The sequence below is a fragment of the Giraffa tippelskirchi genome, chromosome X (assembly GCF_054371585.1).
Source record: "Giraffa tippelskirchi isolate mGirTip1 chromosome X, T2T-mGirTip1v1.2.pri, whole genome shotgun sequence".
In the NCBI taxonomy this organism is placed as follows: domain Eukaryota; kingdom Metazoa; phylum Chordata; class Mammalia; order Artiodactyla; family Giraffidae; genus Giraffa; species Giraffa tippelskirchi.
The window spans coordinates 35,631,721-35,647,175 of record NC_137289.1 but is presented as its reverse complement, the minus strand read 5'-3'; the positions used below and the strand labels follow the sequence as shown (position 1 = coordinate 35,647,175).

General features: G+C 35.6%; 1 protein-coding gene across 7 annotated transcripts in view; it reads right to left on the bottom strand.

Annotated features, from left to right (window-relative positions):
* The window catches only part of KLHL13 (kelch like family member 13), a 194,455-nt gene that overhangs the window by 8,695 nt on the left and 170,305 nt on the right, over positions 1-15,455 (bottom strand). For 6 of the 7 annotated variants that reach the window (XM_081564431.1, XM_081564433.1, XM_081564427.1 and 3 more), the window contains 3 exons: positions 13,840-13,972; positions 13,099-13,295; positions 4,740-5,535 (listed from right to left, as the gene is read on the bottom strand). In XM_081564431.1, the coding sequence (XP_081420557.1) occupies positions 4,740-5,535; positions 13,099-13,295; positions 13,840-13,972 (1,126 nt within the window). The remainder of the gene's footprint in view (positions 1-4,739; positions 5,536-13,098; positions 13,296-13,839; positions 13,973-15,455) is intronic. The other variant, XM_081564432.1, reaches the window with a different exon arrangement.

Genomic DNA, 15,455 nt, shown 5'->3' with positions numbered 1-15,455 from the left:
ACTGAGTGACTGAACTGAACTGATCCCTAAATTTGTCTTCTTCCAGCTAGATAACCCATCTCCTTTAGCTTTTTCCATCTTTTAATCCTTACTGTCAACCTTTGGCTTTCTCCAGTTAGGATTGTTATTGTCATTAGTAAAATCAACATATTGTTTTAAAATAGAATATATCTAATTAGCAAGTGTATATGCATATCCTTATTTCTATCTTCCACATTTACAAAGCAAAAAGATGTTAGTGCCAACCACATTGACAGGGAAGAGGACAAGGGATGAGCAATCAAGGAGCTGGAGCCACAAAGCAGTGAGTCCATCACATTCTATGACAGGTGGGAATGGTAATGAGGTAACTGGGAAAATCTAGAACAGGGAAGGTCAGCAAACTGCAGCCGGTAAGCCAAATCCAGTATGTCATCTTCTTTTGTATGGCCCACAAGATAAAAATATGAATTGCTTTCACATTCTTAAATAGCTGAAAAAAAATCAAAGAAAAATATTTTGTGAAATATGAAAATTATATGGGATTCAAATTTCTATGTTCATATATAAAGTTTTATTGGAATACAACTTCACTCATTTGTTTATAAACAAACTGTCTATAGTTGCTTTTACAGTACAATGGCAGAGCTGATTAGTTGTGACAGAGATCCTATAGCCTGGAAAGTCAAAAAGATTCCCTTCCTGGCACTGTATTGTCTATTCTAGAGAATCATCTTCAGTAGTCTGGTGCTGGTATGTAAATTAGAGATCCTCTCTAATTTTTGAAATTCAGTTAGGTTGGTTGTTTCACGTATCTCATTAGGGATTCTGATTTTCTCAGGTGATTCCACTGGAGTTCAAAATTTACTTGTTCTTTGAGATTAGGAAAGAGATTAGTCCTGAAGAAAATTATTTGCATAATGAGGGCTCTCAGAAAGTGGGGATGGTCTCTAGAATCCTAGAGTGCCAGTTAGTAATATGTCACTTAAGAAAGAAACTGCAAATCTATTAAGGGATATGGATGTATCTGATAAATTTCAGTAATTTTATTGTATATTTATTTGGAAAAATTTAACACAAGGTTACTTCATTATTTGGAACTCTGACTTATTAATATTTAACTGCAGTGAAAGATACATGAGCTGTCATATTTCTCCTCAATACAGAAAACCTCAATGGAAGATTGATTTCTTATATGATGCAATTTTGAAAGATACCAGAAATAACTGACTCCTTTTTCTCTTAAGTGACAGCTACTCTAAGCTTTCCCCAGTTTCCCATTGTACCCGATGTCAAAAGAAAGTAGCATTTCTAAGGAATTATATTTTAGCAATAAATCAGGCTCACACACACACACACACACACACACACACTAACATTATTGTTTGATGTACTATGGGCTTGGGTCCATACACTCCATGGCAAGATTTTAAAAAGCCAAATCCACTTAAATGATCTAAAATGTCTTGTAGATGCTGCCACTGTCTTCTTTTCATCATTATATAGAGGCAGTGGTTATTGTGTGTATAAAGAATAAATGATGTACTGATACTAATGAACCGGTTAAACTGTGAAACGATTTTCCTATCAATCTGTTTTTCCTGACACCCATTCCTATCCCCTTCTCTATTTACAGTGACATGTGAATATGTCCACATAATCAGTTAAGGTGGGAATATTAAGTTATTACAACAGATGTTAGAGTGGAGTGGAGGGAGGGGGTTTCCACTAAAAACCGCTTACAGAGCAGGATTGAAGGCAAAAGGAAAAGGGGGCGGCAGAGGATGAGATGGTTGGATGGCATCAGCGACTCAATGGACATGAGTTAGAGCAAGCTCCAGGAGATGGTGAAGGACAGGGAAGCCTGGTGTGCTGCAGTCCACGGGGTCACAAAGAGTTGGACACGTCTGAGCAACTGAACAACAACAACGGAGCAGGAGAACACATGGATAATGTTTCTCTGGACGAGTTACACTGGGTTTGCTCATCTCAACAATACAGACTGTGACGAGATGCGTCTGTCTACTCCATAACTTCCACGTGGGTATAAAATAGGGGGAACTCAAAGGTGTGGGGTGAGTCAGAAAAAACAATATGAAGCTTCTTGCTACTTGGTTTTATGTAATGGCTCTTTGGGGCCTGAAGATTCTTCCGGAATCAAGACTCTCAACTGAAGTGTATTTAATAAGTCAATCACATGTTTTTTTTTTAAAAAAAAACTTCACATATATTTTAACTTAAAATATGTACCACAGGGACTTCCCTGGTGATCCAGAGGTTAAGCCTCTGCGTTCCCAAGGCAGGAGTCATGGATCTGATCTCTGGTCAGGGAACTAAGATTTTATATGCTATGTGGTACAGCCAAAAACAATTAAAACAATATGTAACACAGAATGGATTTGCTGGGTATGCTAATTTTAAGGGAAGCAATCCTTTTCTACAAAAGTTTAGTCACTTCTAGATTCTAGGAGATAATTTCTTCAAAGGAAAAGAAATACCAAGTAGTTGGCCTCAGTGGAATTATAGTTGTCTTTTGATAATGAGGGTTTGTATCCATAGTATAATCACACGTCCCTTTATGAAAATGCAGTTGATGAATTAAGATAAAAGTGGACCTATATTTATCATCTAGAGTGGAGAGTATTCTTTTTAGAACATGTAAATCATTATCCTTAGTTTTAAGCTCTGGGTGATTGTGTTTTAAGTCTAACTATAATTCAAGAGTTATTAATTTAGGATTCGCACGTGAAAAAGCATGATTCTCTTGTATCCTGTAACTTTCAAACTGAAACACAGAATACTGTTTTTAATAAGAGATGAAAGAGGTGATTTCTGAAGGGCAAGGAAGCCAGTCACTTGTCCAACAAGGTAGTCTACCTGTTGTTCCCAATTGAGTATAATGTGGGGAGAACTCAAACAAGGTGAGGATTAAGTCAGAAGAAGGAAGCCTCTAGCGCCTTAGTCTTATGTAATGACTCTCCTTGGCCTGAAGAGGATAAATTCTCAGAAGAGTAAGGCCTCTAATTAATATTAGGAAAAATATATTGAAGACTTAATAGCTGCATACTAACAGGGGTGTGAAAACATCACCAAGCAAGCAGTGACTGAAAACTGGAGCTAGTTCCTTAGAGAAAAGAAGTTTCAAAACGGCCACTGATTGAGGGGTTTGATGATCTATAAATTGTAAACTTGTAAAGATTATTTTATATAAGTGGTTTTTCTAAGAAAGTGCGAAGTCACCACTTGTCTCTTCTGCTTATTTTAAGATACCATAAATTTAAAAGAGTATAATAACATGTAAACAATGTGTGTGGGTTAACTGAGGAAAGGACAGTTCTACACAAAGGGTATTCATGTGTCAAGTGCTTTTAGAAGTCTGATTATTAAAATACACTGGAAAACCTGTCTGCTTCATGATCTGAAAGCTAGTCCAACAGTCTGGGAAGTCTGGCCTTAGAAGAAATATCATTGTGACAACAAAGGAAAAAAAAAAAACATGAGTAGAAAACGTCAGTAACATTAAGACCATGTCACTAACAAGAAAGAGCTTGATAAGCTGAAAAGGATAAGAGCTGAGAGCAGATCTTTTTGTCTCCAACAAATAGCTCATTTTCAAATCCACTAGACCACAGAGGATGAGATGGTTGGATGGCATCACCGACTCAATGGACATGAGTCTGGGTAAACTCCAGGAGTTGGTGATGGACAGAGAGGCCTGGCGTGCTGTAGTCCATGGGGTTGCAGAGAGTCGGACACAACTGAGTGACTGAACTGAACTGAGACCACCTTTTACTTTTTGGAATACTGAAGAAAAAGATTCTGATAATTACTCTGAATTTATGCAGAGCCAGTGCCAATATCTTACACTTCCCCAGGCTTATGGAGCCTGGAACACTGGTCAACTCCAAGGACTCTATTTAGAACAGAGAATAAAGGAAGATGGGTGAAAAAAAGACCAAACAATGATGGTAATGACAGATATGTAAAATCTGATATAAAATGAGATCTTCCTGACTTCTTTTTGGACAGCTACCTTGTTCCAATTTTATCTAAAATAACAAAATTAGTATTAAATTACATAGCCAAATATTGGTCTCTGTTATTGATCTAAGATCAGTGACTGATTTTAGATTAGGAAGACCAAGAAGGGACCGCCAGATAATCAAGTTTACCAGCTCAGTTTACAGTGAAGAAAACTGTTTGGTATTTCACCAAGAGAGAATGTATTTTGAGACTAACAGTTATATATAATACTCATGGTAAATAAAGTCTGGATAATATTGAACTTTGAACATTTGGTAGATGAAGAAAATCATCTTACTGTGTGGTCTAGGATAGGTAACAGATTACATGAAAGGACCAACCATAGAAGTCAGTGCTCTGTAACGAAGGATTTTAACCTGTTCACTGAAATATTCTGTGGGCTTTTAAAAATGGAAAATGAGGAAACATGTCAAAGTTCTGTCCAAGATTCCATTAGAATTTAAATTAGCAGAATATGCTTTTCAGTTAAACCTTTAGGATTAAAACCATGGATATTGCACCAGTAAAATATTCTGCCACATATTGATATATTTGTAGTGTGGCCAACAATATAGGCTCAGATAGTCTCTGACATTTTCTAAGAAAAACAGTTTAAAATAAAATTCTGGCTACATTTGTTGGTCTTTGATGTTATAAAACTGCTTATTTTATGATCTGACTAGAATCTGGGGGTAAAGAAATTAGTCTTTGTGCTTAACAGACATGCACACACTTACGCAGTTCACCAGCCGCATTTCGTCCACCAACTGCATATAGGTATCCTTTGAGGGCACTGAGGTGGAAGAAGGTGCGCTTTTCATTTAGAGATGCAACTTGCATCCACTTATTGTATCGTGGATCAAATCTGAAGACTGTATCAACTGCTGTTTTTCCTTTTGTGTCATAATTGCTCTGTCCTCCAACAACGTAGAGGAAATTTCCAATGACGGCAATGCCATGCTGGTACCTTGGGGCATCCATGGGGGCTAAGGACTTCCACTCATGGGCCTTTTCATCATACATGCGCAATTCCTTGCTGACAACCAGCTGCTGCCTCAGCACTCCTCCTAGTGTAACCAAATGAGTGGTGTCAGACCGAATGGCAGTCCTGTCTGACTGCATCACTGGCTGCATATATGGCATCATTTGGTAATTGCTGGCTTCCAAAAGGAGATTCACACACGTATTGTCAGTTCTCATGAAATCCACGGTTTGCACGTAATTAATGAGCTCCTGTGGTGTCATCAGTGGAAATCGTATGTTCTTCATTAACTTTGCAGCAAAGTCCATCCGAGGCTCTTCCAGGCGTAGCCAGCGACAGGTAGCCTTAAAGAGCTCAAGTTCAGTGCAATGCTTAAGGCTATTACTGGAAAGCACGAAGGCAAGACGTTCAAAAGGGAGTTTCAAGAACTCCCCGGTGCTCAGCAATGCAGGAAAATTCTTCAAGACAAAACTGTTAACATATTTATCCACTTCTGTCAGATTGTAGGTATTGGCAATCCGCCCAACTTCGACACAATTGTCTAAAGTGACCTATTAAGCCGATCCAAAAAAAAAAATAATTAAAACCCAACTACTTTCATAGCACTCATACCTGGGTATATAAATATCTGCTCTAGAATAAGAGTAAATATGCTTTTTACTGTCCATATAGATGAAAATTAAGATTCTTTTCTCCATATATTAACTATCTAAAGAGAATTCACAAACAACCCTTACCCAATCCAATAAAAAGGAGACTAAAAGAAAATGCTTGTTCAGAGTCAGTAGATGGAAAGTTACTCTAAGAAACAATGGTATAACTTGACTATGGCCAACATAATTATTTTCTTTCCTCAAAAATGTGTCCTCACCACTACCCTGCGAATACTAAGAAAGTTCTGGCCAGATGGCAGTTCTGCAAAAATAGAAAGCTATTCTATAATGAATCATGTCAATTCACTTTTCAGTCATGATTCCTAAAAGCAACTCAGCTAGCAGATCCACAAACAGAAAAGCTCTAGTACCTGATCCCTAAATTTCTCTTTCATGTCAACAGGCATCATTCATCACTATCATTCATTTTGATTCCTTCAAAAGTTATTGCTTATAGTGAAGATAATTTAACAGGGCCATTATTCCTAGGGTGAAGTTATTTTCCATATTATTTATGTAGAAACAGAAACAAGGGAATCACTTTCTTGAGGAATGGAATGGGTGTTTTTGCATCAAATTATTCATGTAGTTTAGTTTCCAGTAAGTATGCTGATGGCTGGCACCACAGTTTTCCTTAGCTACTCTCTTACTCTCAGCATACTCCAGCACTGCCTGGAGTCCACGTTAGCCCCCCAAATCTCCCCAGCACAGAGTAAAATACACCAAAGCACAAGTCATGAAAAGGAGAGACGCTACGGAGAGGCTCATCATTGGCAGGAAGTCTTTTCAATGTTCTAAGGGCTAACTAGTCAAAAGTGAAAATTAGGAAAATCATATCAGCAAATATGTAAAGCATAAATCACAAAAACAAGCCTGCCATGCAAATCTCTTTGTGATTGTATGTGTGTGTGTGTATGTACAAACACAGAGGCAAGTCATAGGCAAAGGACTCATAGGGGTTTTTGGCTTAATTTTGTCAGGGTGTGTGTTCACAAATGTTGAAATGAGATGAAAATCATGACTCCTCTGCATAAAGTCACAGCCCAGTTATGACATAATACCACTGAAAGTTTGAAGGCCAACACGTACACACACATGTTGCTACTTTCTTAGATTATTACTCAAGAAGAATTGGAACTATTTTAGGCACTGATTTGCTGCACAAAAATCATCAACAATTTAAAATAGTTATCATACTTAATACCTATATATTTAAAAATACCTAAAATAAATTGTAACACAAGAGGATTAGGGAAAATAAATGAACAACTTATGGGCCTTTTCAAACACACAGTTTAATACTATTCGATAACTTGGTTAATAAAAAGTACACTTTAATCCACTTTTAGGAGTGGCAGGTTGGTGTCTGATACAATTTTAAAGTTGCGTAAATAAAGTTACAATTAATACCTCATTGCCGAAATCACCCCAGGTGTAAGGGATTCCTGTTTGGGGTAATAGACCTACTTTATGGGGTAAGACATAGTCCTTCCCCAAAGCAAGAGTAATTTTCACTTTTGAAGATGTTTGCTAATATGGGTAAGCAAACACTGACGAAAGCACAAATATATTTCCTGAGTATGCAGATTCTTATCATCACTGATATAATTGATTACAAATAAAAAAATTAAAACAACAAAGACTATATTTTAAATGGGCAAAATAATAGCATTGGCTGTTAGTCACCAAAACTAATTCTAAATTTATAGCATATAATATAAACCGAGATTAAAGATTAGAAACAAATGCGTGTAATTCAGAACTGAGATCAAATATTCAGTTCCTTTCTCTTTTCCTTCTTCAGTATCATTCAATAAGGAAATAGTTTTTAAAACAACAGGATAACAAAAACTACCTTGTATTTAAGGGCATTTTGAAAATCCCTTCTATATATCAGATATACAGATTCTCAGGACTGGGAAAACCTTGACAGATTGCCTAGCTAATATCCTTTAAAAAAGATCACCAGAGAATGGTATTTCATAACCTTCTGAATAGTCATCTTCTTGATAGAAGGACTAAGTATTTTCTATAGCTCATGCACCATAGCTACCACACTGTGGGTATATAACAAAGGTTAAATGCTATGATTATCAGCAATTTAAAAATTAAAGATGTGATGATAGATACAACTAAAAATAGAATATCTGCTGAATTAACACAGCAGATTACTAGAGTCTTATTAATTTAAAAATGAGACTCAGATAAGAAAATATGTAACAGGAAATTAATTTTTATGAAGTGCATGCAATCAAAGCTAAAAAATTAATTGTAGACTATAGGGACTGTAGAAGCACAGCATAGAATAACAGTTAATATAAGCAGATCAAAAATGATGGAATAATGGTAAACAAGTTTTGGAAAAATACAGGATTATTCAATTATAGCTCATTGTAATCCATTCTCAGTCATGATTTTTAAAAGTGCTTCAGCTAGCATAGTCCCAAACATTTAACCTGAGACATTACAAAATAATGAATATGTGCAGTAACATAATATATAATGCAATTCAGGTACAGAATACATTTGAAAAATGTAAAATATGAATTTAAAGCTTATTAAAAAAAAACCTCATAAGTAGAAAGAACTCTAATTTCATCTGAATATATACCCTGGCCAAAATTCCAAAGAAGAGTCATTACAGAAGTTAAGCCAGATTAGAGTTTTAAAGGACAGAGAAGCAAAAAAGGACAAAATTCTCAACTTCTTATGAGAACCAACAGCATTATTTTAAAAAACAATCAAGTACACATTTAAGTTTCCTTGATATAATTTATAAATTATTCTACTGTAATCAATCAACCTTCATGGTCATCCTAAAGGCAGTTCTAAGCATCATGATTTTCAATTGTCATTAACATACTGGTACTCATTGCTGCAATTTTAAGTTGTTCAAATCACACCTGATGTACCTAATGCTGTGATTAACATAATTTGACATTTTAATGACAGGTTTCATCAGCAATCTGTGACGTTACGTTGTTGAAGTTCAGTGTCTTATACAAATAAATTTCTATTTAGGAAAAAAAAAAAGGCAAATGACTATCTGCTGTTGTCCTCTTAAGGGAAGAGCAAACACTAAGAAATTCACTGGTAAATCTGGGGGGGGTGGTTCTTCAGACATTCAATGCACCAAATTCTCCTTGGTGCTATCTAGTTTATTAAAATGACACCCCGACCTCAAGTACAACCAACGCAAAGAGAGAAAGCACGTTCACAGAAAAAGACTGGGAAGTAGTCAAACAAGCTACTTTGAGGGATACAGGACATAACAGGTATCTTCTCCCAAGCTTCCTTCCACAGGTGAGAATACCACAGGACACAAGGAAGGGGCCTTTTGGTAAGAAGAACAAAGGGATGATAAGAAAACTAAAACCTTTCTCTCCCAGTCTTGTTTCTCTTCAGATGATTGACACCATTTGAGGTGAATTTTGAGGGTGTGTCCAGCTTGGGGAATCCCATTTTCTTATTCCTTTGCACTTTGAATACACTTACCCTGGTGCATGCAATATTAGTTATCACGATGGTCTTTAGGGGGATGAGTTGGTTTGGGCCCAGGCTGAGACTCTTCTTTCCCTACAGAATCCCAGATGGGCAAGAACGGGCTGATTAAAGTTATATGCAGGGATGATATTTGGAATATTTGAGTACCAACTAATCAGAACAGATGCTCAACCATAAACAACTGGTATCTGGGTACTACTTGCTGAGTATCAGCCTTCACAAGAAAAACAAGACTGGTTTGATGGGGAGATAAACAGTTTTGATTCATTTTAAAATTACCCATAAAATTTTTTCTCTAATTTGCATTGAGCCTCCCCCAAAGCAAAAACATTACCTGGAAAGACATGTTAATTAAGCTTAATGGGTAAATCCAGTCTTTACGAAAGAAAGAATGTCAAATGCATGTACTATACAGGAAATCCTTACATCAAAAAGAACATTCTTTCTCAAAAAGAACATTCTTCAAAAAAACATCCTTGCTGCTACTATGGTCACATAATAGCAAAAGAAGCTATCTTTTCCAATAACTTCCTCTGATTCCCTTCATTGTTCCCTTAGAGAATCCCTTTGGTCTCCAACAAATGTGCCTCTCTTGTTTTCCACTGTCTCCCACTCTTCATGACCCCAGTCACCTCAATAAATTTCTGTACATTTCATTGTGAGCTCCCCAACCCAATCAGTGACAATAAATGTACAGATGGAACCAATGATAGACCTGTACCAAGAAAAAAAAAATAATAAACACTTAAAAAAAATGAGTTTAAAGAAAGTACACTGAGTCTAAAGCACAGAGCAGTTTCATTCTCGGATTAGATATGCTTTTATGTAAAAAGAAAATGATTTCTTGCTCACCTTCATCCTGTTCTGTTTACTCTGTATAACTGTAAACTTAAATTGCAATTTTTCCAGTTCAATTACAAATTGTTCTATTTCAGTAACCTGACATTAAATTGGGTTTTACAGGCTAGCCTGTAACCCTCCATAATAGTAATACTGTGGGGAAAATGCTAGATGGTACAATTTCCAAACAGCAAACAAATGATAAAAAATTTGACTACAACTTGTTTGTAAATCAGGGGATGGCCACATGGAATTTAGCATGCTGTAATTATGCAATGTCATAAGGACAAAAGCTAATGTAATTTTTGTAGGTATGTAACAAAACAAAGGTAATTTCCTATTATGTCCATGATAAATGATAATATTTTTAGTTTTACAGAAAATTTTACCAACTCTGCTTTATATCCTTCACTGTCATCCTTCTGTTTTCTTTTCACAGTCCTTTTTCTATAACTACCAAGAAAATAGCATAGTAAGAACAAAATTAGGGTCTATAGGTCTTATAGGCCCCATTACTAGTTACAACCCTAAGAGAAAAGTATTGCTGCAAAAGAAGGCAAAGGTCAGAGCGGAGGGTTCTTGTTCTACTGAGCGTGATGCTCCCTTACAGAGAACGGCTGTCTAACCCACCAAAGGCAAATGGGGCTTTATCACTGTATTTAGGACTTGGGGGTATTCTTAGCAATACAGAGTTGTTCATTTTATTTCTTTAATTTTATTGGAGTATAATTGATTTACAATGTTGTGTTACTTTCTGCTGTACAGCAAAGTGAATCGGTTATACATATACATATATCCACTGTTTTAGATTCTATTCCCATATCGGTTATTACAAAGTATTGAGTAGAGTTCCCTGTGCTAGACAGTAGGTTCTTATCATTTATTTTATGTGTAGTAGTGTGTATATGCCAATTATTATCATATTTAACATTATCATTCAAAATTAACATATAAAGGTTTTGTGGATGATATGCTGATTTATCTTCATACCACTGCTCCTCTTCATCCACACAAGTGGTTAAGAATGGATAGAAAAGAATTATTTTCAAAGCTAACTCTTCTTTCCAGAAATTCAAACCCAAGAAGTGTTTTGGTTATACAAACTATAATCATACTATATCATTAAGAACACAAACCTATTTCCTCAATACAGTTGGGTTATCTAAACGATCGCAAAACTGTTATATTTTTAAATTATCTATAATAACTGAGCCTGTGGGAAAATGGAAAACATATTTACCTTTGAAAAATATTTATATTATCTTGAAACTTTCAGTTCTTATAAATAGGAAAGGCACCCAGGGCTACTGTTTTTCCTGATTTACTTGATTGCTGATAAGGAAAGGGGTAATAGAGTAAAGCCTAAGTATTTAACTAAGATATGGAATCCATGAAAGAGGGATAAAGGAAAAGTTAGATTTTATATAATCCATAAACTAATAATCCACCAACTTTTCTCAAAAATTACCATGGATTCTGAGAGGGAAGATTTCCAATGTAAAATCACATAGATATATCCTAAGCAAACAAGATGAAAGATAAGAAATAGTATGGTACTAAGAAAAAGCTCATAGGCAAGAATGTTTTAAAATGGGAGTAAACTATACTACAAGCAAGCTTTGTCAGGGACATGTCTCTTCTCCTTTAGAAATGGGCTTTAGGATCTCTGCAGAGATACTCGAAATGAAGATTATAATCTTTAAGACAATATTAAGTGTTTATAAAAATAAAGACATTTTCAAAAGGGTAAAAACATACAGTTATAATAAATGCTTCAAGGAAGTTAAGGAACCAACATTCTAATTACAGGAAGTTTGTCAAGTATTGCAAATTTGCTATGATATCATCTTGAAATAAATGTGCTTTAAATAGACTCATCCAGAACAAACTTATTTTCTAATACTGTTATTTTGAGAAATGCATATTTTTATAACTTCATAAATCATGCTTTACCTAGTTTGGTTCTTTTCATTCAGACTAAGGAACTGATCACAACCAGTATCTCAAGTGATAACTACTGAACCTGAATATTAGACAACGGGTACTAGGTCAACAGTGTCTGTAGTTACTGATTAGTTTCAAGGAAATCATGACACTGTACCTAGTTTGCCTTAGGACAACCACATGTTGCTAAGACCAGTGTAAATAAATGTTAAGAGTTTATAAATGTAAGTATTAAGTGCTATTAATTTAAGGGTCTCAACTAAAATGAGGGACTGTCCAAAGGAAGTGGGTGACTATAAGTAGTTCAGTGACTGCTGGTTGTATGTGTCCTCTGTTATCTATTAAAATATGCTGCAAACAACTCAGTAGGTGATGCGTTGCCATGGAATCAAGAAGATTTACACATAGGTGTTAGTTCTTCTCAAGATCTAGGCCCCATATTTAAAGGAAGATGAAAAAAAAATGAGTGTATCTTAAAAGACTTCTAGAACCTCAGATGACTTTCCCACAGAACTCCATATAAAAAACCTGCTTGTTTTTATAACCCTATATGCGAGACAGAATAAGAGACACAGATGCATAGAACAATTTTATGGACTCTGAGGGAGAAGGTGAGGGTGGGACGTTCTGGGAGAATAGCATTGAAACATGTATATTATCATATGTGAAACAGAACACCATTCCATGTTCGATGCATGAGACAAGGGCTCAGGGCCGGGGCAATGGGATGACCCAGAGGGATGGGATGGGGAGGGAGGTGGGTGGGGGGTCCAGGAAGGGGAACACATGTAAACCCATGGCTGATTCATGTCAATGTATGGCAAAAACTATTACAATATTGTAAAGTAATTAGCCCCCAACTAAAATAAATAAATTTATAAAAAAAAAAAAACCTGCTTGTATAAAATCATTAAGCAGAATAAAACCAGATTAAAACATATACCATCAAACATGTTACGGATTTTATTGCTATCAAACCCTATTACTGTCTAATGTCATTGGATGACACAGAAGGCTTTTCTTAAATGGTTCTATTTTGTAAAAATTCACCTGCACTCTTTTCTCCTGAGCCTGCTTCCAAATCATACACTAGATGATACCTCTCTCTAAAGGCCAGTTTCAGGCCACAATACTATCCATTGCAGGAAAAGATTTGATTTGAAAATGTCTTACCCCAGATATGAGAAATACTTTGCAGAAGTCCAAAACCGGCAGAATCTGTAGAAAACTGGCAGCTTCCAGTGTGTCTTGAAGGTTGTCCATATTAAGAGAAAGCTTTGCAGTGTAAATGAAGTCAATAATTTTCCTTAAACCGACTTTGCTCACGCCATGAAGCTTAATGCACATTAAATCTTGTTCTTTCATTCCACCTTAAATAAAAAGACACTCAATTAAATGAAGGTGGATAATTTAATTAAGGTCAAACTCACTTCTGCTGCTAATTAGATACAATAAAATCAGGAAGAATTTTATTCTGTGTAAGCATTTGTATCAGAGTCAAGCTTCTGCATATTTTACAGTTAAAAGAGAGTACTTAAAAAGGAATATCTGTATACTAATGGAGGTGGTATACGATGCAAGTGCCTCCAAAATGTTCTCCTGTCACTTCAGATCTTTTGATGGATTAGAGATTGTACTAGTGACATTGTATTAGTCTCTGATGGCCCATTCAGATATGTATCTGGAAAAGCAAAGCTATGAAATAAAGGTAGACAGAGGTATAAAAAAAGTATATCCATCTTCCAAGTTAAAAAAGCACCACCCACAAACACACATACTGGGTGTCTATTCCTTTTAAACTCTTCTTGTAAAGACACGGGACAAAAGTACTGAATCTTCCTCTAGCAATGAAAAGATTTAAACATGTATTTTTCTTATTGTTTTAATATGGAGGCAGTTTAGAAGGCAAGCTACCTGTGAACATAGCCTTGAAGTAATCACTAGCAGAGGCCATCATGACTCTGTGCACAGGGAAGGCGTCATCTGTGTCCCCTGGCATCAGGGTCACGTCACAGAGCAATCCTTCAAGTCGGAGCTGGTCAAATCCCTACAAGAAGAACGTGAGATGAGCCACTCATCAAGAAAGAATGGGAACACAAGTTTCTGTGTGCTAAAATTCTCTGGACATATTAATGTCTGCGGAACATATCTGGAACATAAAGCCAGTAGAATAATGACTCAGAAGAAAAAAAACTGAACAGCTTACTTGATATGTGACAATAAAGAACAAATAAGGAAAAGAGCATATATGTTCACTTATTTATACAACCATTGGCTTTTATTATTCTGAAAAAAATTAGCATGTACACTTTCATTTTCCCATGTGCAGAATTAGGGTGTCACACTACCATTCCTTTCCATAATCATATATTCTATAATATATAGTTCTTTTATTCTTGGTTTTCACTTGCTTATTTTTGTTGTTTGAGAAAGGTCCAGAGCATCTGTGCTAACTGCAAAATAGGAGTTGCTTTCTGCCAACTAGATTGTTCCACCTCTTACAAAACAAGGAACTGTTAGACATCCTTACATTCGTTATTTGATACTAGTATTTGATATACTTGCTCCTGCCTGATCAATTATCTTTCAAGTTTTAAATTTAATTATCTCTGGAAAAAAGTGCCCAGGGAGCTCCAACATGAGACATAATTGTCCCCAAATGCTTAAAGTTTAGTGGAGAATTAATAGGCTGACACCCACAGTTCAGAGGAGGGACAGAGCTCTGCTGATAAGAATGCCTGTTGATTAGCTCTACCACCCACTCCCTTGAAGAGCCCAACCAATGATAAGCAGGCAGCTGTTCCCTTGTCTACTCTGGGAATAATAAAACATTGTAAGATTATAATAGGCTGGTGAAATGCATAAAAAGAAGATAATATACAATTTAACAATGAAACTCAAAATGAAGATTTTTCAAGATGGAGTCTGTAGTTTCAAAAATGGAAATGTACTCTTATAAAAAATCATGAAGATACTCATATAAATTACTTTCAAATAATATAATACAATATAACAAAACTAACAGCAAGGATTATTCTATCCCCTTCATACTGTAATGACCCCACATAAAACTTTTATTTAAAGTTGTGTTTCACGGATTTAAGAAGCAGAAGGCACAACATACTGAAGAATGCAGTTTCAGAAATATTGATCCTGAACATATGTATAATATAAATCTTAGTCTAAACATCTTCTCATCATAATTTTTAAATGGCTTTCTAAAGAAAATGCTTGAATCTACAGAACTAGAACTTCAAAGAGATAATGTGATCCAGCCACTTTCTCTCTGGAGAGAGATATAAATATTTTAATTCTAAAAATATTTATACATTATACATATACTTTGGAACAGGATTATGTATCATATTTTTCGCTCTCCAACAGTGATTGACATATGTTTTTGCTCACAAATATCAACTCTTTCACAAATACCCCTTTTCTATTGTAAATGCAAACATTCCCCCCCAATGCCCCCGCAATATTTTCCATTGCTAAATCATCTTCCATCCCTGTTATTTAGAAAAGTAGAG